The following is a 24,418-nucleotide window of genomic DNA, read 5'->3' as shown; positions in this document are numbered from 1 at the left end:
TTTATATTTATATTTCCATCCATCCATTTTCCAAACCGCTTATCCTAATGGGTCGCGGGGGGTCCGGAGCCTATCCCGGAAGCAATGGGCACGAGGCAGGGAACAACCCAGGATGGGGGGCCAGCCCATCGCAGGGCACACACACACACACCATTCACTCACACATGCACACCTATGGGCAATTTAGCAAGTCCAATTAGCCTCAGCATGTTTTTGGACTGTGGGGGGAAACCGGAGTACCCGGAGGAAACCCCACGACGACATGCGGAGAACATGCAAACTCCACACACATGTGACCCACGTGGAGACTCGAACCCGGGTCCCAGAGGTGTGAGGCAACAGTGCTAACCACTGCACCACCATGCCGCCCCTATATTTATATTTACATATGATGAACAATTTTGAACATAATTTACACAGCAAAAAAACCTAATGATCCACAACACCATTGACTTCTAGCTAAATGTCAGAAAATTGCACTAAATGTTGAAAAAGTGGCAAGTACATAAATGTTTGCTACCTTTACAAACGGCGCCCCATAGGTTGGATACTTTTTTGATATATGATCTTTCTGTTAGTGGGGATGGCTGAAGCTGGTCTATTAACTTTTGGCTTAAATATGAGACTAGTGTTCAATGAATATCTAGAATAAATTTTCATTATTAGAGTATGGAATTATTTTGGATGATAAAAATTTTCACTCTGAACCTGGTCACCTGACTCTCCTTCCTGACACAAATACACTCCTAGCACAAACACACAGAAAGAAAAGGAAGAAATGACATATATGTGCTACACACTTTATTTTCATGAATATTATATATAGAATAATGTAAAAATCAAATCTGTGGATTGACAGCACTTGTCAAAGCTTGTTCTGTCTAATTTTGTTATAGACACAGTCTGTCTATAACTGCACATCCCTGCATGTTTCACCTGAAACCATATGATCCCAAAAATGTTTCTAAACAGACACAGAAATTCATTCTCAGTAGATCTACTCTCTTATACCTTTATACATAATTTCTATCTACTGTACAAAATCAAAGAGTAGGATTATAGTTTGTATACAGAAAAACAATGTTAGTAGCTGTTATTCTCATAAAAGATAAATAAATGTTCGCTTTGGGTACAGTTTATATAATGTACTATTTTGTTCATAAACTCCAGCTCCACTGTTTGCCCAGTCTGCTCTTCTCAGTCTGGCCTCAGTCCAAAACCACACCTGCTGAAGCCTGATAAGCAGAAAGTTCCTCCCACTGTCACACACAGACGACTGTGAGAGAAAATGAAACTGAATCCTATCAGTGTTCGTGGTAAAATGGCAGAAGCCAGAGTTGCAGTGGATGTAAACGAGTTCCGTTGTGCAGTCTGTCTGGATCTACTAAAGGATCCAGTGGCTATTCCGTGTGGACACAGTTACTGTATGAGCTGCATTAAGAGATGCTGGGATCAGGAGGATCATGTTGGAGTTTACAGCTGCCCCCAGTGCAGACAGACCTTCATACCCAGACCTGTTCTGGGCAGAAACACCATGCTGGCTGAAGTGGTGGAGAAACTGAAGAAGACTGGACTACAAGCAGCTACTCCTGCTGACCAGTATGCTGGACCTGGAGATGTGGAGTGTGATGTCTGTACTGGGAGAAAACACAAAGCTGTCAAGTCCTGCCTGGTGTGTCTGGCCTCCTACTGTGAAACTGACCTGCAGCTTCACAATAAACTCCACCATGCAAAACAGCACAAGCTCATTGATGCCATCGGCCATCTGAAGGACAAGGTCTGTTCCCAGCATGACAAACCCCTGGAGATCTACTGCCGTACCCACCAGCAGTGTATCTGTTATCTCTGTTCGATGTATGAACACAGAGGCCATGATACAGTCTCAGCTGCTACAGGAAGGGCGGAGATACAGGTAAGGCTAATTTAAAAGAATTTCCCCAAAGGGATCAGTGAAAGTATCAATTATTGTTATTATCTAAAAGTTAGTTTTAAATAAATGGATTTTGTCTTAACACATGTTAGTGTAATTGCTACGAAACACTCAGAACAAGTCTGGTTCGGTAAAGTTGTCATGACCTGCTTATCCGGTCTTACTAGCGGGGTTACTAGCTTGTCGGATTTAAGGTAGTCTGGGAAAAATATAGGTGAACGAATATGAAGTCAATTTAAACTGTGGTACCTTAAATCCGACAAGTTACCCCGACAAGCCAGTAACCCTTCATAGTACAGAAGACCTCACTAGGGCCACAGTAGTACAGGCCACTGAAGTCAGAGGAATCTACAGAACCCTGACCTCAGAATTCAAGATGGCCGTGCCCTTTATCAGCAGAAGCTAAAGCTGTACTTTTATACTGTTTATTAGCACTTATGTCTTATTTTTAGCTCATTAAATCAGTCATACACACAGTACTGTATAGCTGCTATCTGTGGAGGTGTTGCTACTGTATGGTGTTTTTGGGTGCAAAATATCATGGAATGTGTTGTTACCAACTGATATTGCTAACAATGGCTAACAATTAGCCAGGCTGGAAATGGGGCCCATTTCAGCCAGTAGGATTTCTTGCTTAGCCAGACAGCTTGTCGGGCTAAATATAAGTCAATGAAGAAAAAGGCCATTTAAACTGGGACACATTAAATCCAACAAGTAATCTGGCTAAACAAGAAATCTTGCTTTTTGAAACTGGTCCCTGGTTTTGCTAAATTGCTCTCCGACTGGCTGCACTGGAACGTGTTTAACTCGTCTGTGACGTCATTCCCAGCTCCGAGTTCCGACCTCCGGGGTAAATGGAGCTCAGCATAAGAGTAGCGGCTCCATCACCTCAGAAACAGCCTCCGTCCTGGGATTTTAATTTCACACACTCCAGTGTGTAGAGTTTACTGAGAATGGTGCAGTAAACATGAAACCCCCAGAGTGTGATAGTTCTGGGGCAGCCTGTGGCTGAGTGGGCTAAGCCTCTCTGCCTATGATCAGAAGATTGTCAGTTCAAGCCTGGCCTTGGTACATCTGGGGGTCCCTGAGCAAGGCCCTTAGCCCCCAGCTCTCCGGGTCCTACTATAGGTGGCTGCCCTTTGCAGCCAGCTGGCTCTCACCTACAGAGTGCCAGTTGTGGGGGGGGGAGTTTAAAAAACTGTTTAAAGAAAAAAGAATAAATTTGTAGTTTTATAGTGTATTTTCACAACATTACACTGTCTCAAAGCGCTTTAAATTATCTCTGCTCAAAGTCCCCAGAGAGACAGTCAGAGGTGACAGTGGCAAGGAGAAACATAGGAAGAGACCTTGGGAGGAGCCAGACTTAAAGGGGGAGCTCGTCCTCGAGGGGGCTGGCAGAGAGTCAAATGATAAAGATGGCAAAATCCTAATTTATAAAGCATAAATTTTAAACGTGGGGTGGTGCAGTGGTTAGCACGGTTGCCTTACACCTCTGGGACCCGGGTTTGAGTCTCCGCTTGGGTCACATGTGTGTGGAGTTTGCATGTTCTCCCCATGTTGTCGTGGGGTTTCCTCCGGGTACTCCGGTTTCCCCGCACAATCCAAAAACATGCTGAGGCTAATTGGAGTTGCTAAATTACCCGTAGGTGTGCATATGTGAGTGACTGGTATGTGAGTGTGCCCTGCGATGGGCTGGCCCCCCATCCTGGGTTGTTCCCTGCCTCGTGCCCATTGCTTCTGGGATAGGCTCGGGACCCCCCGCAACCCAGGAGGATAAGCGGTTTGGAAAACGGATGGATGGATGGATCAGTGAAAGTATCAATTATTGTTACTATTAAAACACCTTCAGTCAAAAGCTCCGGTTCTAACATGCGTCTCCACATCCATCTTGACCATCCGTTTGTAACTGGATCTCACTTTCCAAAGTAACTTAAATAAGCACGTAAATACAGTCGAACCTCGTTACTACGTACCCCGGATACAACTTTTTCACTTTTTCAACGTACAGGTTTCTAATTCCCGTTTTTAGCCTATGTATTATTCCAATAGCAGCCATTGTTTACAGCGTACACCCTTACAGCGTAAACTTCGATACAACATCCAAATTTCTAGAGAAAATACGAAAACTAACCATCGTTACAACGTGCAGCCCTCTCCCCGCCCACCACAACTTGTGTCGCTGCATCTACCTATATCTACCCGATCTTCGCCCGACAATGCACATTTGTCTGTTGCGTTGCTTGGCAATGCTGGCTTTATTCCGTCACGGCCGGACTCCGGTAATAACTGCAGGGCGCCCCGTACGTTTTTCCTCTTGTCATTCAGCACGTGTCAAAATGTCTCCAAAACGAAAGCAGAAATAATTAATTTGACCAATATTTCATTAATATTTTCAGGCCAAATGCCAATTTGGATGCGAATGTTTATTTTAAAAATCCATTTTGACCAGCCGTTGTGTATTTTCGTTGCCGTTTATCGCCGGCCGGCACTAAGTAATCGTGAGTAATTTAAGGAAAATTTCAAGGATCCAAATGAGCTTTGTTGAATTATTTAACAAGTAATAATGTGTTCGTTTGTTTTGTAGTCAATTTAAGGGTCTGTTCTATTAAAGTTTGATCATTTACATGGATATTTCGTGAGTTCTTTCATCCATCTTGCACTAAGTGGTTACAACGTTCTGTACATGTTTTTGATATCCCGTCTTGTACGTAGTAACGAGGTTCGACTGTAACGTCCATATGCAGAATCTACTGAACATTAAAAGGACAGGAAGAAATCAGAAGCTATTAGCACATTTTAGGGTAACTAAACCGCCTAAGATGTTTGTACGGAACACCATGATACTCAAAATAAAATAAATAAGTATATCAAAAAATATAAATAAAATGATAAATATTTCAATAATGTATCCTTTTATTTTTAAATAATTTCATAAAAGGTATTATATTTCATAATAACACTTGCCTTCCATGTATAATTTTTAAATTTACATATCGTATTAAGTTTCGTAATAATGTTGCGATATTCATTAGACAATCATTATTATAAAATAATATTTTCACAATAAAGTTTAACTTTTCACATTATCCATATGCATATTTATACTGCATCAAGAGGTGTTTTGCAGGATTGGCACTGCAGCCACCGGATAAAACTCACACTGTTCCATTAGGACTGGTGTGGTGCTGAGGTGTCACCCACTGCACGGCTGCACTCAGGTTCTCATCCCTGAGGTGGATCGTCGTGTGGTGGGTGCAGTAAGGCACTGTACTCAGTGTGTGCTCCTTACCTCCGTACCTTACCTTACCTTACCTGCATCAACACAGTACAAATGTACATGTTAAAAAAGGTCTTTCAGTACTAAGAAATACGTAGATTAATACTTTTCTATTCAAGGTTAAAGGGCTCAGCCTTTAATGCATTGTGTTGGTTGCCATAGGATAATATTTTGGCTTTTAATGATAACCAGTGAAGCTCAAAATTTATGAAAATATTAACAAAGAGGTTCATTGTTTTGTCTGATATGCTGATTTATATGTCTGACTTGGAACAAGTGAAGTAAAAGTAGTCAGGGTTGGAGTGGGACTGAATATCTAACCAGGAATTCAAGCCACCGGACAGCCCAATATAAAACTATATAAACAATGACACTGTTATTATATGTTTCTATTCACACATCCATTTGCTAGGCTACTGAACACACATTCTTACCTACACGCTTTAATTTTACCTTCATGTCATTTTTACCAGCACATTTCACTAATATTAATAACGCGTGGAGCAGCTTTGACATAAATAATGAAGATTCGTCTCAGTGCCTGTCCTTGTGTCTCTTCCCCATGTGGCCAGCAGCCATCGCTGTCCATCCCCTTTGTCCTCTCATTGTCTTTGGCCCTAGTGTGTTCTTCCTTTTCCCCACATGGCTGCATTTGGCTCATTGGGATGAGTGTGTGACATAGAGGCTGGGACCAGCTGGTCATGGGTTTGAGGCAGGTCAGGAACCAACCTCACCTCTTTCATTTAATTATTGCTTTTCTATTCTTCCCAGTGTTTGTTAGTTCTCTGTTCTGCTTGTGAAGCTTGTCCCTTGTTTTATTATGTTCCACATGTTTCTGTACTTTCTAAGTATTGAATTCCTTGTGTGTGTTTCTTACTTTCAGTGTTTGTGGGAGTTTTCCTAGTCTTGTGTTCATTAGTATAAGTCACTGCACTTGTTGCCTGTTTTCCCTGCACTGTTGTTATTGGTTAATTGTCTTATATGTCACATCTGCTTCTTTATTAGTTCGGTACAGCAGCCTGAGCATTAGATTGGCTACAGAAACCTGCAGGTTTATATCTTGGACCCAGCAGTGTGGCCAGTGTCATTATGCTATGTGAGCTCTGTCTTCAGAGTGACCAATGCAGCTCCAACCGACTCTCCTTGATCATGTGATCATCGCAGCATTGAATAGGTGATATTCCACCTGGTTTCCACTTCTGTAATCATTCTCAGAGTGGGTCTGCCCATCTGCTGCTGGATTTGACAAAGCCTTTCTCTAGCAGTTTACTGGTTCTGAAGTAGGTCACGTAGAATCTGTCTTACCTTGGACCTGATATTATCGGGTCCTTGTGTCTGATCCATGTCCTTCTTCACAGCCAAATTCAGTGCATGTACAATGCAGGTTGTGTGTCTGACACAGACAATCACATTTTGTGCAGCGTCAGTGTGAGCCATCGGACTTTATTCTGTATTCCCCACTCCTCCATCAGGCTGCCTCGACTGCAGCCATGTTTTCTGCAGAATGAGACTATGGGAATTTTCCTGCTCCCAATAATACGGTCGACAGCTTAGTCTTATCATTTATAAAATGGCATTTGACTGCTAAATAAGCTTCCATATGTATGAATGTCCACATGTCAGATGTTAGTCTTACTGCTTTGGCCTTTCTCACCTCTTCCTTTGCTTTCTCTTTTTCTATCTTAAATGTTTCTGTCACCAAACCCTTTCATGTTTGCCTGTATGGGAGAATGTAGGTTGGATCCAGGATGCCCACAAACTCCCTAAATCCAGCGTTATCCACTATGGTGAAGGGTTGTGCATATTGACCAAAGCCTCATCAATCATTTGTTTCTTGGTCTCTATACTGGGAAAATTATACAGATTATTGGGTAATACCCTCACCCAAATCTGATATTATGTATTCATACAATTAAACTGAACCTTGGACACAATAATGACTAATAATTGTTGTGTTCGCCGAAAAGCGGGTAGCGCACGGACAGGCAGGCAGGCAGGATACAGGGCAGAACTCGAGGTTTAATCAGGGAACGAAGCACGAACATCGACTAACATCAATGACAGATCAGGGACACAGACAAGACTTAGACTTAAAAAGACAGGTTCAAATCAAATAAAAAGACACAGCTGGATACGATCAAGGAAGCACACGTGGATAATCAGGGGGGCGTGGCACACACGAGGATGTTAAATATTAAACCAACATCCCAGCAGATTCTAATTTTTCAGTATTGCAGGAGAAAAGATGGAACAGAATAGAATAGAATACATCTTTAATGTCCATCAAATTTACATCAGATGGAAATTCATCTTTGACAGTGACGAATTCAACACACAATACAAGCAACACTATACACAATGAACATATGTCAATGCAACTAAAAGTATCAGTCAAGTTTACTCCAAGCGAGAAAGTTAACATAAATAAATGCATTTAAAACAAAATACATAAGATACCAATAAAATAAAACTAGCTGCTAATTAATTTATCTAAGAAAAATAGTCTTTGTTCAGGATGGTTACAGCCGATGGGATAAATGACCGCTTGTAGCCTTTTTTCCTAGCTAATGGGACTACAAGTCTCCTGCCTGATGATTGGAAGGTACAGTGAAGTGGCTGAGTGAAATCTTGATAGACCTGTTGTGCCTTTTTTGTCAAAATCTGTGAGTACAGGTGGGAGAGTTGATGTTGTTTATGTCCAATGATTTTCCACTCTTCAGTTTCTCCTCAACCTTGTCTTCATAATTCAATTGGGCTTTTTTATTAATCGTCTAGTGTCCTTTGTCAGCTCCTTTATTCTTCCTAAGTCACCCTGCATAAAAGATATTTTCTTCACATTTAGATGGTATTTAAGTTTCTTACTAACCCATGGTTTGTTATTTTGGTAGATTTTAATTTCTTTTGTTCCAATTACTGAGTCCACAGAAAAATTAATATAGCTAGTTACGGTGTCATTTAATAGTTCATAATTGCTCTGACAGTCCTTATCGCTTAGAAACAAATCCCATTCCGCTGCCTCAAAACAGCCCCTCGGTATGTCCACCGAGCTTTCTGTCCAGGCTTGACAGTGCAAAACAGTTGGTTTAGTTCTCTTTAAGGATTGTCGATACTTTGGTAAAAGGTGGATGACGTTGTGATCTGACAGTCCCAAAGGTGGGCGGGACCGGGAAGCATAAGGACCTTCCACGTTCCCGTAACATAAATATATAGTTAATAATAATAATAATAATCAATACTTTTATTACTAGTTAGTTCTGTTCATTCTTTTCGGACATGTGACATATTGTTCCAAATTAGGCAGCAATGCAGAGACATCACATCTGTTAAAATCTCCCAGTAGGAAGACGGGATCATCAGCAGAGTAATGTAGAGCCTTATAATACTTAGCAGCAATCCTCTCTGCCGCGAGTTTAAAGTCTGGCCTCAGCACGTACATCAAGATCACTGTTATCTGACCAAACTCACAAGGTAAATAATACGGTCTGAATGAAACAGTCTTTAATTCATAATGAGTGGTGCAATCGATGTCACGTACCGTGATATTTGTTGCCCAGCTGGAGTTTATGAACATACACAGTCCACCTCCAGTTCGCTTTGCCGTCTGTATTATATCCCGGTCACAGCGAACTAGAGAATATCCATCTAAACTGATATTATTGACATCCTCGTTCAACCATGTCTCAGTAAAGCAGATCAGGTTAGCCTTGCTGAAATCCCTATCGTACTTTATCAGTGCAGCACGTTCATGCATTTTGTTCAGTAGTGAGCTCACGCTGGAAAGAGTTACTGTCGGAAGGGGGAAGCGGCTTCCACGGCGTTTAAGCCTGTTCCGAATCCCACCTCCTTCTTAATGCTCCATCGAGGATAGATTATTCCAGGAGGGCTAAGGGGAAATTTCGGAGGTCCTTTGAGGGAATACCGGAGATTCAGTAGTTCCTCCCTGGTATAGACACGAGCGTTGGATACCGGATCGCCATGCCTCGAGTAACACATTTCTCCTCCATGTCCGCTTACAATATCCCAAACTATTACAAGGGCAAAAAATAAGTATAGCAATCTTAATCAGCGTATTGTCAAATATAATTATCATGCCACGAAGTAGACAAACATACACAATGTCACTGCCGCGGGTCAGCACTCGCGCATGCACCCCTGCATTATTGTTGTTCAGAATACCGTTTACTACACAGTGGCCCATTCTCAACTGACATGCGATCTGACATCGATCAAATAGGATGTCAGTTGAGTAGCCGGTCCTGCAATGCAGCCCAGGACACATTCGCCTCACATTGCTATAAGAATGTGGCCATATGCAGCCCAGACCACCTCCCAATGTGGGTTGAGTGATCGGATCTCAATGCATCTTCAATGCGTCCTGGGTAATTAGCGCTGTCCACTTGTGATTGGATCACCCAGGACGCATGTTAATACCAGGTGGAAACAGGACCAAAGGGTCTATGTCCATTGTATCCTACCTATAGTCAATAAATCATTTACATCATCCATCCATCTATCCATCCATCCATCCATCCATCCATGTCCTAACCGGTAATCCAGGTCAGGGTCAGGGGGAGTGCCTGGAGCCTTTCCCAGGCAGCATAGGGCCCAAGGCTGGGGTCCACCCTGGACAGGATGATAAATGAATGTGATCTCAGCTAATGAAACAAACTTGTTTTTTCGTCTTTTTTCCTATCTGTAGAAACAAATGGGTGAAACACAGAGGAAATTTCAGCAGAGAATTCAGATGAGAGAGAAGGAGCTGCAGGAGCTGAGAGAGGCTGTGGCCTCATTCACAGTGAGTATGAACTGAAGAGAAGATAACAGCTGGCTTGTGATCATATTAAATCTTCTTTCAGATTCAACAGATTGCAGATTTACAGACTTGCGCGGATTAATCAAATTAATGCTGCTCTGGGTTATTCTGGGTCAGTGGAATAAAGTTGCTAGATTACAGAGTTTAACCAAGTGTTGCAGCAGTAGTAGCTTATTTATTTTAAAAAATACCATAAATGCCAATTTGAGAAAAATGCAACTTTTCACAACCCAGCAAAATGCAAATAAACACTAAAAAAGTCAGCTATTAAACTGAGACCTAATGGTGACAACCAACCTGCCCCTTACAGCCACCAGTCTCTGCCAAATCCCTGCAGCTGACAGTGTATGAGCTTAATGAGGGATCATTTCCAATCAGTGCTGGCTGGGTTTCAGTACCTCAGGCATCCAACATGGTGACGCTCCAAACCCCAGCCCTGTGCTGTTTTTATACCTCCTGTCAGCTCACATCACTATTGAACAATGCGGCTCTCTGGAGTCTCAAAAGGGGCCAATTGTAATTTGCCGTCCACTGCTCCCTGTATTACCAACAGACCTCAGCACAGTCAGCAGTGAAGGAGAGCAAGAGGATCTTCACTGAGATTATCAGCTCCATTGAGAGAAGATGGTCTGAGGTGACAAAGCTGATCAGAGATCAGGAGAAGGCTGCAGTGAGTCAGGCTGAAGGAGACATGGAGAGACTGAAACTGGAGATTGATGAACTGAAGAGGAGACACTCTGAGCTGGAGCAGCTTTCACACACAGAGGATCACATCCATTTCCTCCAGGTAACAGAACAGCTACTTTGGCAATAAGAAAACCAGAGTATTCAAATGGATGCATATTGCCATTTGTATTTCAGCTAGTCTGTCATTGGTCAGATGTTAATGGTCCTGTTAATTAGATTGCAATACACATTTGTATTGATGAAGCTGTTAAATCCGACTGTGTGTCTGTAGAGGCGCCAGGCTCTTCCTGTCACTCCTGAAGCTGGATTTGGACCCAGAATCTCTGTCAGTCCAAGATCTGATTTTGGGAATTTGAGGAAGGTGGTTTCTGAGCTGAAAGACCAACTGGAGAATGTTTGCAGAATGAAAATGGCAGAGATCCATCACCCAGGTTAATACATTTTCTAGTCTGTTCATGTTAATATAGACCAGGGCTGGCTAATCTTACCCAGAAAGGGCTGGTTTTGCTGGATTACTAATTAGAGGACTGATTGGCTGAAGGGTCTCACACCTGGGGTTGAACAGCTAACCAAAAGGTTACCCCAAAGACCTACGTACACACTGGCACTTTGCGGGTAAGATTGCCCCCCCCACCCCCCCCCAAAGTAGACCACGCAGAGAGAATATGCAGTGCAGTCAGCCTCACATTTGTGTGACCAAGTCAGTTTGTTTTCAATAAGTTTAAATCTTTGTGATAACTGGTGAAAGAGCTTCACATTCTACAGGCTGCAAAACCCAGATCACATGAAACATGTTTCTTCTACATTACAAAAACCAAAAATATGTATTACGTGTAATTTACCATGATTTGCAGTTTGTTAAAATGCCTGTTATTGTCCCTCATAATGATAATACCCCACTGCTGTTATCTCCACAGTGAGTGAAGTCCATCTCCCACAAGTAAATTCCTTTAACTCACATCCCTGTTTCTCTCTGTCTCCTTCTAGTTACCAAAGACACCGTCCTACCGGTATTAGTGCCCAGGACCAGAGCAGAATTCTTACACTGTGAGTCTGTTCACACACACACTTCTCTCTCCCTATATGAGGTGGAGTGTGTTTTATTGTGTTTTATTGTGTTTTATTGTGTTTTATTGTGTTTCATTTTCTTCTGCTAGAGGAGCTTCTCTTTCTCTCTCCCGCTGCCTCCTGGTCTTTCATATTTACATGAGCTTTTTATCTCAGTAGACTTTGAATCCAATTGCTAAGTAAGGCAAGTTTATTCAGGGTGCTTTTCCACTGCACCAGGTACGGTGCTTTTGGTTCTTTCCCTTTTCCATTGACTTCCGGTCAAGTACCAGTACCAGAAGTTCCAGTACCAAAAGCACCATTGGAGCTGGGATACTTTGTCAGTACTTCGGAACTTTGGTGTGGGACTTACAAACACGTTCATTGTTGTCATGCCCGGCTCGTCCACTCCTTGTGTGTGCCACGCCCCCTGATTACCTACGTGTGCTTCCCTGATCGTCTCCAGCTTTGTCCACTTACTTTGATTAGTCCCGTCCTATTTAAGTCCTGGTCTTACCTGTTTCCCTTGTCTGTCATTGATGTTAGTCAGCGTCAGATGTTTTTAGTCCTGAGTCTCCCCATTAAACCCCCGTATTCCCTGAATCCTGCCTGTTTGCCTGCATTCCACTCGCTCGCCCACCTGTGCAATTACCCGCGTCCAGCGAGATCGTGACAATTGTCAATTTAAAAGACAATTTTAAAAAGTCTAAAAGCCGAAAAAACAAATAAACAGTTAACTAAAAAGAAGTGACGTTGTAGGCAGCGTATAACTAAACTCCTGCTAATTTAATTTATTGAAACAAAGCAGCAACAGTAACGTTTTAAGCCCTGATTATAATGAGCTGACAATGTTAGCAGACCTCAGGTCTTCAGGAAGCTTGTTCCACAGACAGGGAGCATAGAGACTAAAAGCTGCTTCAGCCTGCTTGGTCTTCATTCTGGGACACTGAGTAAACTTTCAGGGGTCTGGATGCTTCACAAGGTTCAAGGAAGTTAGTGCCATTTAGTGCCTTGTACACAAGTAATGATATTTAAAAACCAATCCTGTGATGCCCTGGAAACCAGTGCAGTGACTAAGGACCTGTGTAATATGCTCTACTTCCTTGGTGTTAGTGAGGACTCTGGTGGCAGCATTCTGGATGAGCTGCAGCTGTCTGACTGATTTATTACCAAGACCTGTGAAGACACCATTTCAATAGTCTAGCCTGCTGGAAATAAACACATGAACAAGCTTTTCCGTATCTGGTTTAGAGAGAAATCCTTCTCTCTCTCTTTCTTATTGTGCTGGTTTCAGCTTCCGTAGGGCGGATTTTAAACAGACCTTGTGCTGGACCTGGGAACACTGTACTGATGCCTCATTTCCACCAACATGGAGCCGGTGCTGGGCTGGTTGTCACTTGATGCCTTTTCAGAACCTGCCTGCGTTTCCACCAGTTTAAAAAATGAACATAGATGACAGTGAGAGTAAAGGTTCATATGTATTCCGTTTTGTGGGATTTGTTCTTTTCTGTTCCAGAATAAGTTTTTATAAGCTGCCATTGTACCTTTGACCGAATCACAGCCATGATATATCAGAGTATCTTCTCATATGTCATTGCTTAATAATACTGCAGTCATAAAGCATTCTAAACACAGCTATTAATATTTATGAAAAAGCATAACACATTATACCCATCATTATAATGCTTTATGAATGCTTTATGACACACTCAACTATAAGGCACTATAGATACCTTCATAATGCAATACAAAGCATCCTTAATGCTTATACCGATCATTATAATGCATTATGAAGGTATTTATAGTGCATTAAAAATGAGAGCTTCTTAAATAATTCATTATGCATAATAAGCATGCCTATAATGTGTTATGCCTTTTGATAAATATTTAAAGCCATGATTATAATGCATAACAATGGATTATTATTTGTTGTGAATTTACTAACAACATGGCCTTAAGTGTTCCAGAAATTTTATAGTGTTCTGTATTCTGAGCAAATGGAAGCATGTAGATGTTGAACAAAGAGGCTCAGTGAGGTTTAGAATTATAATTGGTGATCAGTGTTGACACACCACAGCACACAGTGTACAACACCGAAATGTGTCCTCCACATTTAACCCATATGTGACATGGTGACATAGCAAGGGGCAGCTAATTCAGTGCCCAGAGAGCAGTGCTTTGCTTAGGGTCCCTCAGCGGTGCCTTGCTGGTTGGGGATTCTATCCAACAACCATTAAGCCACCACTGCCCACTGCCAATAATGGACCCTTGAGGAACTCCACATGTAATTTCTGTTCATTCAGATTCACAATTACCCTTCTGACAGAAAGTAGTGCCTGACTTGTAAAAATAATTCAAACCCATTAAATAAGGCGGCTGCTCCACCTCCTTCCCTAAGTGCTCTAGTCTCACCGATAAAGGGCAAGTAGGAGTAGCTGGTTTGATCAGGGCTGCTGCATAGTTTTCATTTGACCCCATTTCAGTTTAACGCATAAAAATCAAGGTTTATCCTGATAATAAAATCAGTCATCAATAAAGATTTTCCAACCAAAGACCTGATATTCAGTATAGATCAGTTTAATGTATTAAACACATTGTCTGACCCAGTGTGTAGGTGACGCACAACAGGAGTCAGATGAGAGAGAGTAGCTGTGGGCTTTGATGCAATTTGTTCCCTCTGAAGTCAGTCAGAGCAGGAATGGCTGACACTGGGGCTCCTCCTCACTGCCTAGTGTGGGCTGTAGCTACAGCAGGGGATATAAACCAAATAAGCGGGGGGCGGGGGGGTTAGGGCCCAGTCTGTCTTAGATGTCATCATGCACTGTAATGCTGAAAGCTGGGAAACTGCCCTCGCTTTGTTTGGGTAGCAGGAACTTTTGGTATCACTCAGTAAGAGCTCGTCAAGACCTTTTATCTGCATCCTTATCCTGTGTGAGCTACGGTATCTATGAGCAGTGAGGTCCGGGGGGGGGGGGGGGGGGGGGGCTTCCTTCCTTTACGTTTGCTTCATTAATATTGTCCTAAGACGGCACCTGCAGTCTTCCCCGAACTGGTTGTGACACTGAACATCTCCTAAGTCTGTGCTTTAGGGCCATGACTTCACACGACACGACTACACCTGCGTGCGTAGTTTACATCTATCTGGAGGATTGAAGGTCATGTCCACCAGGGGGCAGTGCGAGAACCATCTTGGTCAGTTCCTTCGTTTCCAGTCTGACGTGTTAGTATGAGGTTGTGGCATTAAATGTTGTACAAGGACGAAGGAGTCAAGATGGCACTCTGAAGAACACGCTTTGATTAGAGCTGCAAACCGACTTGTTTTGTTTACCGTGTAGTATGAACTACATGCAGTTTTACTACTGTCTGGTTTTATTTAATCATCCAGTGACTGCAATAACTATACATAGTCATGATGACAGGTTCTGAAAAAAGAAAAAAATGATGGAAGAGATTAAACAAGAGATAAAACAATAGCACCTTTTCAAATCAGCCGCAAACTGATTTTTGGCTTATTTCTAATGAATTAGGAAATATTTAAACAAACATTATACCTTCACCATTTTCTGACCGCCGAGCCATTGACATCCATGTATCCATATTGTCATCGTCTATCCATCCATCCATCCATTTTCCAAACCGGAAAATCCTTACTGGGTCGCGGGGGGTCTGGAGCCTATCCCAGAAGCAATGGGCACGAGGCAGGGAACAACCCAGGATGGGGGGCCAGCCCATTGCAGGGCACACTCACACACCATTCACTCACACATGCACTCCTATGGGCAATTTAGCAACTCCAATTAGCCTCAGCATGTTTTTGGACTGTGGGGGGAAACCGGAGTACCTGGAGGAAACCCCACGATGATATGGGGAGAACATGCAATCTTTGTCATCGTCTACTGGATATAAAATATCTTCAAACGGGAAATTAAACAGTTCAATCTTGAAAAATAAAGTAGCTATTTTAAATACAAAATGAATAATTGACTTACACTAGAACAGATCCAATACAGAAAAAAAGTATTGCAATAATAACATGATGTAACAAAATTTGTCAGAAGGTTTAGTAGTGACTTGACGTGAATTGGAAGAGATGAAGAAAACTAAATTATAAATGAGATTTACTGCTTTAACCTGCAAACCAGTCAACCGTCTTACTGATACAGAAAATAATGTAGGAGGTAACTTACAGAATAAATTGGATGATCATATATAAACATAAGGCAGAAGGAGCCTTTGTTAGATTGTGGCAAAAATGGCTTGAACAAGGTGAGCAGAACTCAGCCTATTTCTTTAGGCAGGAAAGTCAGCAAGTCAGGAACAACTGCATTATGCGGGCGAAGATTTATAGAAATGCTGCAGATGACATCAAGAAAATAGCCAAATTCTGCACTGAGTACTTTAATAATTTGCATGTCATTAGTCTTGATTGAAGATTTTTGATTTCTTCTCAAACATCATGGGAATAACTGATGCGGATCGTGAACTTTGTGGCGTCCCAATTGATTTAACTGAGATGTCTGCAGCAATAAATTGCTTAAAAAATAATAAATCGCCGGGAACAGACAGTCTAACATCAGAATTTTATAAACCTTTCACTGAAAATCTTGCTCCTTTCTTACGGCAAATATAAAATGAGAGCATAATAAACTCAGTACTTCCTGCCAAATTATGCCAAAGCATAATCAATATAATTTTAAAACCTAATAAAGACTTTCTTTTAGTTGATAATTGGCATCCAATATAAAGTTCTAGCTTTGATTCTGAGCAAAAGTGTGGAAAATGACTTTGAACTGTATTTGCCCTCTCCCTCTCTTTCCTTCATTCTTTTTTCTTGTCCTTTCCTTATTCTTTCTCTTCTCTTTTCTCCCGCTTTCAGCTAGTATAAAAGTATATGAATAATTTCATCATGCATTACCTGCTGCGATGGGCTGGCCCCCCATCCTGGGTTGTTCCCTGCCTCGTGCCCATTGCTTCCGGGATAGGCTCCGGACCCCCCACAACCCAGAAGGATAAGCGGTTTGGAAAATGGATGGATGGATGGATGTTTAATAAAGCTGGGGAAAAATGTTGTACAATCGCAGCCTCCACAGTGAGCTGCTAATTTTGTAGCCCTGCTGCAGCACTCTCTAAACAGACACTCCTCACTTAACCACCGAGTTCCAATCCTACAACTAGGTCCTTAAACTAATCCAGAGTCTTTTTTCATCATTGCTGAAGACTTCAATCAAGCAAATCTGAAGCCAGTTTTACCCAAATTCCTCCAACATGTGAACTTCCCAGCTAGAGAGAATCTGTCTGGACAATGTTTACACAAACGTTTGTGAGGCCTACAAGGCCCTTCCCCCCCCACCTCGGCTACTCAGACCATGTCACTGCGTTCATGGTTCCTGTGTATAAATCCCTGCTGAAACACAACGAACCAGTCGGTAAGAGTGTGGCCAGCTGGTGTATATAAAGTCTGTGATCAATGACCACGAGAGCCGACCAAAGGCCCTGGATGACGAGGGAAGTGCTCATATAGCCCTCACTCTGCCTCATCACTACCTTAACCCCCCCTTTACCCCATAACTAAAGGCCACAGACCGACCCTTAAGCGCTGCACTGCACTTAACACTTTGTCACTCTGACATGGGGGCAATAATAAGAATCCCCATTATTCTTTGTCTGCCCCATTATTCTGCTTCTGTTCCTATTTTCAGCTGTTATAAATGTTAGACGTGTTACTGCTGTTACTACTATTATCATACACTGTTTTGCACTGTCAACTCAGGCTGTTACAGTGTACATGATGGTAAATTCAGGTCTAACTGACTACAGAAAAAACATCATATATTTAATATAGTTCTAACAATATTGCGCATTACCCAATAGTGCACATTACCCAATATTGCACATCTACTCCTCTTCCTCAGTTGCACTGTCCTGTAAGTCCTTTGCACATTGTCTTGTCTTGTTTTCTATATTGGACTAAGTTTATGTTTACACTGTGGGCCCTGAGCTTCACCATTTCATCTCTCTCTATACTTATATATGGTGCAGATGACAATAAAGTTCAATTTAACTTTGATCTCGGAGTCTTGATCACAGTGCAGCAATTTGGAAAAAGAGGGAACTGAGCTGGAAGGTGAAGCTTTTAATTTACCAGTTGATCTACGTTCCTACTCTCACCTATGGTCATGAGCTCTGGGTGATGACCGAATAAATGAGATTGCGAATACAAGCAGCAGAAATGAGTTTCCTCAGCAGGGTGTCTGGGCTCAGCCTTAGAGAGGGTGAGGAGCTCAGACATCCGGGCTCAAAGTAGCGCCGCTGCTTCTCCGAATTGAAAGGAGTCAGTTGATGGTTCTAGGATACCTCTTGGATGGCGCCCTGGGGAGGTTTTCAGGGCATGTCCAACCTGGAGGAGGCCAGGGGGCAGACCCAGAGATTATATATATTCTAATCTCTCTCTCTCTCTCTCTCTCTCTCTCTCTCTCTCTCTCTCTCTCTCTCTATATATATATATATATATATATATATATATATATATATATATATATACACACACACACCCTGAGAGATTATATATTATACTAAACTATAACTACACTAGATTATATGTTATATATTAGATAAGTGGCAAAAAAATCGATGGATGAATGATGAATGGAACTGTATGAAAAATAATGCTGCTTATGAAAGTAGGCAAGTAAGAATTTCAGGTTAGAATTTCATTGTACCTTGTACGCATGACACTGCTTTTTAGAAACTTATGCTGCCATTATTTTTTGAAGACGCTGTACAAAGAAGGACACAATAGTGTTCGGAATATTTGTTTCTTGTCTGTGAAAATATACAGCTCTTCTGGACACTCATTCTTAAAAAAACCAAATGCTACTGTAATACTCTCTGTACCGTAAGTAAAGAAAATGTTCCGTGACAAAACGTGACCATACTGCCACCCCAATTTCTGGTGGTACTGCACGTCGCGCATGCGTCTTGTTATCCTCATGTACGTGCACAGACGAAGCCGGAATCAAGACACAAAAAACATTTGGCGGCCAGACTGGTACCTCTGCACGCACGTACAAGTGGACGTGTTTGTGTAGACTTTTATGATGCATTTTACTCCTCCGCGGACGACCGCCTGCCGCACTCCAAATTCGTCTTTAAACGCCAACATAGATTATTTTGATGAGGATTGTTGTAGTTTGCATATACATATAAATGTGTATGCATATGTGTGCAGACTTGTCCCGAATTGAAAATCTCACGCCAGCCAGTTGATCTAAGTTGGCAGCCCCGTGAACTGCCGCTCTGAATTTGTTAAACGTAGGGAAACATAAATAGACCTCGCGACTGTGGTACATGTGCAGGGAATATCAGAATTACTACTAATAATACTTAAATAGGACACGTGCGCATGTGCAAAGTACACAGCTTGACCAGAGAAATATGAAAGTTTCCATGTACGCATACGCGGTGTAATACGCGGGTGATGCGCTTTGCGGAGAACCAGCCTAGATGCGTCCGCGTTGGGAGCGTCGCGTCTGCGCGCTGCTGGAGAGAGGTGTGTGTCCAAAGTGGATTAAAAGAAATTTATATTGTGATCTAAAGAGAAACTCACTTTTAGTGGTAATCTTTGTCGTATGATTTTATGGTTAATATGTTTGATGAATGCTGTTTGTAATTTTATTTTCCTGTAATTAAGGCCATTAGTTTAACACGCGCAACATTTCCTGAGGTATTTCACATATTTGACTTTTTATATTTTATGTATCGTACAGAATAATAGAGCGCAGGCTAAAGTGCAGTTGGGTCCCCAGCGAGTCTCTCAGCTCGGCGTGTCTCACAGCGCAGGGGGCAGCCGGAGCGCCGCAGACTCGGGCGGCTACATGAGTATATTGGGAATAAAATGTGTGTATTGGAGCGAGTTCTGTGTGAGTGAGTGTGTGAGGTGTGACAGTGATAATGATGGAGATGCTGGGCTTCGTCATGGGATTAATCGCTCTTCCTCTTGCCTACAGACTCCTGCCAGCTGACGCTGGACCCCAACACAGCAAACAGATTCCTGTCTCTGTCAGAGGGGAACAGGAAGGTGACATGGGGGGCAGAGCAGCCATATCCTGATCATCCAGAGAGATTTGACTGCTACTACCAAGTTCTGTGCAGAGAGAGTCTGACTGGTCACTGTTACTGGGAGGCTGAGTGGAGTGGAAATGGAGCCCGGATAGGAGTGACTTATAAAGGAATCAGGAGGAAAGGAGGGAGTGCTGACTGTGGGCTTGGATACAATGACAAGTCATGGATGCTGAGCTGCTCTCCTGACAGTTACTCTGTCTATCACAATAATAAACAGACTGTCATACCCATAAAGCCCTCAGGCTCCCGCAGATTGGGAGTGTATCTGGACCGGGCGGCTGGTACTCTGTCCTTCTACAGAGTCTCCTCTGATGGACTGACCCTCCTGTACAGCTTCACCTCCTCATTCCCTGAACCCCTCTATCCAGGGTTTAGGCTTCATTATCCAAACTCCCCCGTGTGGCTGTGCATGCTGGGATAGCTCACTGTGTGCTGGAGGAATCATTTTTACCTTATCAGAGTGTCACATGTCGCTGCTTCTCCACGGCAAAAAGGTAAAATCTCTGCTTTATAACCAGTATAACCCTTTTTACTCTGTCTGAAGTGTGACGTATGTTAATAAAATAAGTATTTGGGTTCTGTAAGCTGAACAAACATACAAAATGACTTATGTTCTATGTTGTCTGTAAATGCACCTAAACTGCCAAAACAAATTCATAGTACATGCAGTTGTACCAATAGAGTTAATTCTGATTCTGAATGAAATAAAATGTCATGAAATCTAAGCCTGATGAGTAAGGGGAGCTTTTCCCCTCCCCTCTATATGTATATTTTATATTTCTGTCTATATATTGTATTTGCTACCTGTACACTGACAATAAAGGCTTCCTATTCTATCCCATTAATGTCCCGGTTCCGCGCTGCCCAGAACGTAACTGAGTAACAGACTTAATCCGCGCTCTCTGCTCACTGAGCGCAGCAGCCTGATATCGCAGCGGCGACGCTTTGGCCAGCAGGGGGCGGCAGACGGCAGACAGTTTATTAACTCAAAACCTACAGCGGTCCTGGGGTAACTTAGTAAAGATAATAATATAATCAAATTAATCATATATTAACTAAGTAAACATAAATAACATAAAATATTAATAAGTCACGTTAGTACAACAGAAAAGCATCTGACCATCAGTGAAGTAGTGTAGGTGATTACCAATTACCAGAAAAAACACATAAATCCTGTTTCATTAGGAATCCTGAGATATATACAGTACTGTGCAAAAGTCTTAGGGAGTCATAGGAAATGTTTAAAGTTATTTATCTGGGTAGTAAATTTATATTTTCTCAGTATGAAAAAGAAAATTTAATATTAGAACGTGCAAATTATGTGTAAAACAAAAAAAACTAAAAGTAATTTCTTATGTTCTCAAAAAAGTTACTGATATCTTGTTGGATGGCTAGATGAACACCAATATGGTTCCTAAACCTCTCCTCAGGTTCACCTCAGCCATTTCATGTATTTGTTAAATTTCACCACCAGCTCACTTAATTAATTAATGAAACTAGTTTTAAAAAGTCACTTAAAAAGTCAGGCATTGATTAGCTAAATGAGGTGAGCTAGTGGTCATGTCAAAAAATACATGAGTATATTGAAAATACTGCCAATACTGGGATGACTTTAGGAGTGATTTTGAAATGGTTAAGGGCAAACAGTTTGACAGACATAATATCATAGGTTTAAATCAACATGGAGATCATTTTGCACAGTACTGTATATATATATATATATATATATATATATATATATATTATAGTGGCTGGATAGTGTAGTGGTAAGATCGCCGCCTTTCACACGGGAGACCCACAATGAATCCCGGTTGTGGCCTACCTCCAGTAGGGGTCCTTAGGCAAGACCTCCTCACGCTATACTGTGCCTACCTCAAATATGAGAGACAAACATACGAATAGAGTCATGCCGGCTCAGACGTCGCCCGGATTAACAAGGTCTGCGCCAGATGTTGAGGAACCAGGACAATCTGACGATAAGTGGGCTACTGGAACAAGAACAAGACATGCATGGACAAGAGATGAGAACAAGGGACTGTTGGAATGCTACTATACAAGTAACCCCAGTGAAAGAGGTTACATGAAGCGGATGTGGGACCTATGGATTCTTCGACACCCCACATCAAGACTAACACCAAAACAACTAGTAGCTCAATGTTCCAACATCCGCAAGAAACAACTGCTATCACAACTAGAGATTGATGAGGTACAACACGAATGCTACGACAAGGGGGAGCCAGGACGACAGGTCAGGGGGGAGATATCATCATCATCCCCACATTCCGAGATTGGGTACCAAGCCCTAGTAGGCTGAATACAAGAGCAGCTGACCTGAGAAATAAGATCATGGCTAAGCTAAACCTGGACCCTCCGACACCGATTACCAAGAATGCGTGAAGTACCCTCAGAAGGTCTACTAGAAGATGTGAATGCAGCACTATGGACAATCCCTACTACAACCATCACTGACACCAACCAGCTGATCTACACCACAGCAACAGTGATCCTTGAGGTGCTTGGCTATAAGATGAACAACAGCCGCAAGGAGCAGTATCCCCCATGGAAGAGAAGGTTAGAGGCTAAAATCAAGGCAGCACGGAGGGAAGTTAGCCAGCTATCGGAATTACAGAAAGGTGTGATGAAAAAAGAGGTACCTAAGAAGTATAACAAGCTGTCCATAGCTGAGGCCTTAGAAACTGCCTTGGCAGTTTCTTGGCAGACTCACAGCCTTGGCTACCCGTCTGAAGAGGTACACCAGAGATATAGAAGCCAGGAGAATAAACCGGACCTTCTCCACTGAACCATCCAAGGTGTACTCTCAGTGGCAGGGTAATAGCATGAAGATAGACCCACCAAGGCTGGAGACTGAGCAATACTGGAAGAGCATATGGGAGAAAGAGGCATCACAGTGGCTTGTGGAACTAAGAGCAGACCACAGCAACCTCCCTGAACAAGCCCCAGTAACCATCACATTGGCAGACATCCAAGAAAGAGTCTCAAACATGAAGAACTGGACAGCACCAGGTCCTGACATGATTCACGCCTACTGGTTACCTGCACTCCATGAGCGCCTGGCAGCACAGATGAACCAGCTGCTAATGGATGGGACCCACCCGGAATGGCTGACCAAAGGTAGGACAGTCCTGATACCAAAGGACCCCCAGAAGGGACCGGTCCCATCCAACTACCGACCAATAACCTGCCTCTGCACAACATGGAAGCTCCTATCAGGCATCATAGCGGCTAAGATGAATAGGCACATGGATCAATACATGAGCGGGACCCAGAAAGGAATTGGTAGAGATACCAGAGGAGCAAAACACCAGCTACTGGTAGATAGAGCAGTCACTCAAGACTGTAAGACCAGACATACCAACCTGAGCACCGCCTGGATTGATTACAAGAAAGCCTATGACTCAATGCCTCACACATGGATCCTAGAATGCTTGGAACTGTACAAGATCAACAGGACTCTAAGAGCCTTCATCAGGAATTCAATGGGGCTGTGGAAAACAACTCTAGAGGCCAACTTCAAGCCAATAGCACAGGTTACCATTAAGTGCGGGATTTACCAAGGAGATGCCCTGTCCCCGCTGCTGTTCTGCATAGGCCTTAACCCTCTCAGCCAGATCATCAACAAGACTGGCTACGGATACCAACTACGGAATGGGGCGAACATCAGCCACCTCCTCTACATGGATGACATCAAGCTGTATGCCAAGAGTGAACGAGACATCGATTCACTGATCCACACCACCAGGATCTACAGCAATGACATCGGAATGTCATTCGGGCTGGATAAGTGTAGTCGAATGGTAACAAAGAGGGGGAAAGTAGTCAGAACCGAGGGGATCGTACTGCCAGAGGGCAACATAGCAGACATTGAGGATAGCTACAAGTACCTTGGAATCCCGCAGGCAAACAGGAACCATGAAGAGGCCACAAGGAAAGCAGCAACAACCAAATACCTGCAACGAGTAAGGCAAGTCCTGAGAAGTCAGCTGAATGGGAGGAACAAGATCCGGGCAATCAATACCTACGCCCTACCAGTCATCAGATACCCCGCTGGCGTTATAAGCTGGCCAAAGGAGGAGATGGAAGCCACTGACATCAAGACAAGGAAGCTCCTCACAATGCATGGTGGGTTTCACCCCAAATCCAGCACACTGAGACTATACACTAAGCGGAAAGAAGGAGGCAGAGGACTAGTGAGCGTCAAAGCCACTATCCAGGATGAAACATCGAAGATCCATGATTACATCAGGAAGATGGCCCCGACTGATGACGTGCTCAGTGAATACCTCAGGCAACAGAAACCCAAGAAGGAAGAGGAGCAAGAACAGGAACCATCATGGAAAGATAAACCCCTGCACGGCATGTACCACCGGCAGATAGAGGAAGTGGCTGACATTGAAAAATCCTACCAGTGGCTGGACAAAGCTGGACTGAAAGACAGCACAGAGGCATTAATCATGGCAGCACAGGAACAAGCTCTAAGTACAAGATCAATAGAGGCTGGAGTCTACCACACCAGGCAGGACCC

General features: G+C 42.8%; 1 protein-coding gene and 1 long non-coding RNA gene across 20 annotated transcripts in view; one reads left to right on the top strand and one right to left on the bottom strand.

Annotated features, from left to right (window-relative positions):
* The window catches only part of LOC125740020 (tripartite motif-containing protein 16-like), a 411,298-nt gene that overhangs the window by 178,259 nt on the left and 208,621 nt on the right, over positions 1-24,418 (top strand). For 4 of the 17 annotated variants that reach the window (XM_049010668.1, XM_049010693.1, XM_049010678.1 and 1 more), the window contains one exon: positions 9,907-10,002. The exons of 4 other annotated variants lie outside the window; for them this stretch is intronic. In XM_049010668.1, coding sequence (XP_048866625.1) covers positions 9,907-10,002 — 96 coding nt within the window. Of the gene's footprint in view, positions 1-1,309; positions 1,913-9,906; positions 10,003-10,573; positions 10,808-10,978; positions 11,139-11,694; positions 11,755-19,760; positions 20,511-24,418 lie in introns of those variants that run through there. 9 more of the 17 variants (XM_049010674.1, XM_049010692.1, XM_049010681.1 and 6 more) reach the window with 7 other exon arrangements.
* The window catches only part of LOC125740033 (uncharacterized), a 303,704-nt gene that overhangs the window by 86,442 nt on the left and 192,844 nt on the right, over positions 1-24,418 (bottom strand). The gene's annotated exons all lie outside the window — the stretch shown is intronic.

This window comes from Brienomyrus brachyistius, chromosome 4 (assembly GCF_023856365.1).
Source record: "Brienomyrus brachyistius isolate T26 chromosome 4, BBRACH_0.4, whole genome shotgun sequence".
NCBI lineage: Eukaryota > Metazoa > Chordata > Actinopteri > Osteoglossiformes > Mormyridae > Brienomyrus > Brienomyrus brachyistius.
Note: the sequence above shows the minus strand (reverse complement) of the source record. Positions and strands in the feature narration are given on the sequence as shown.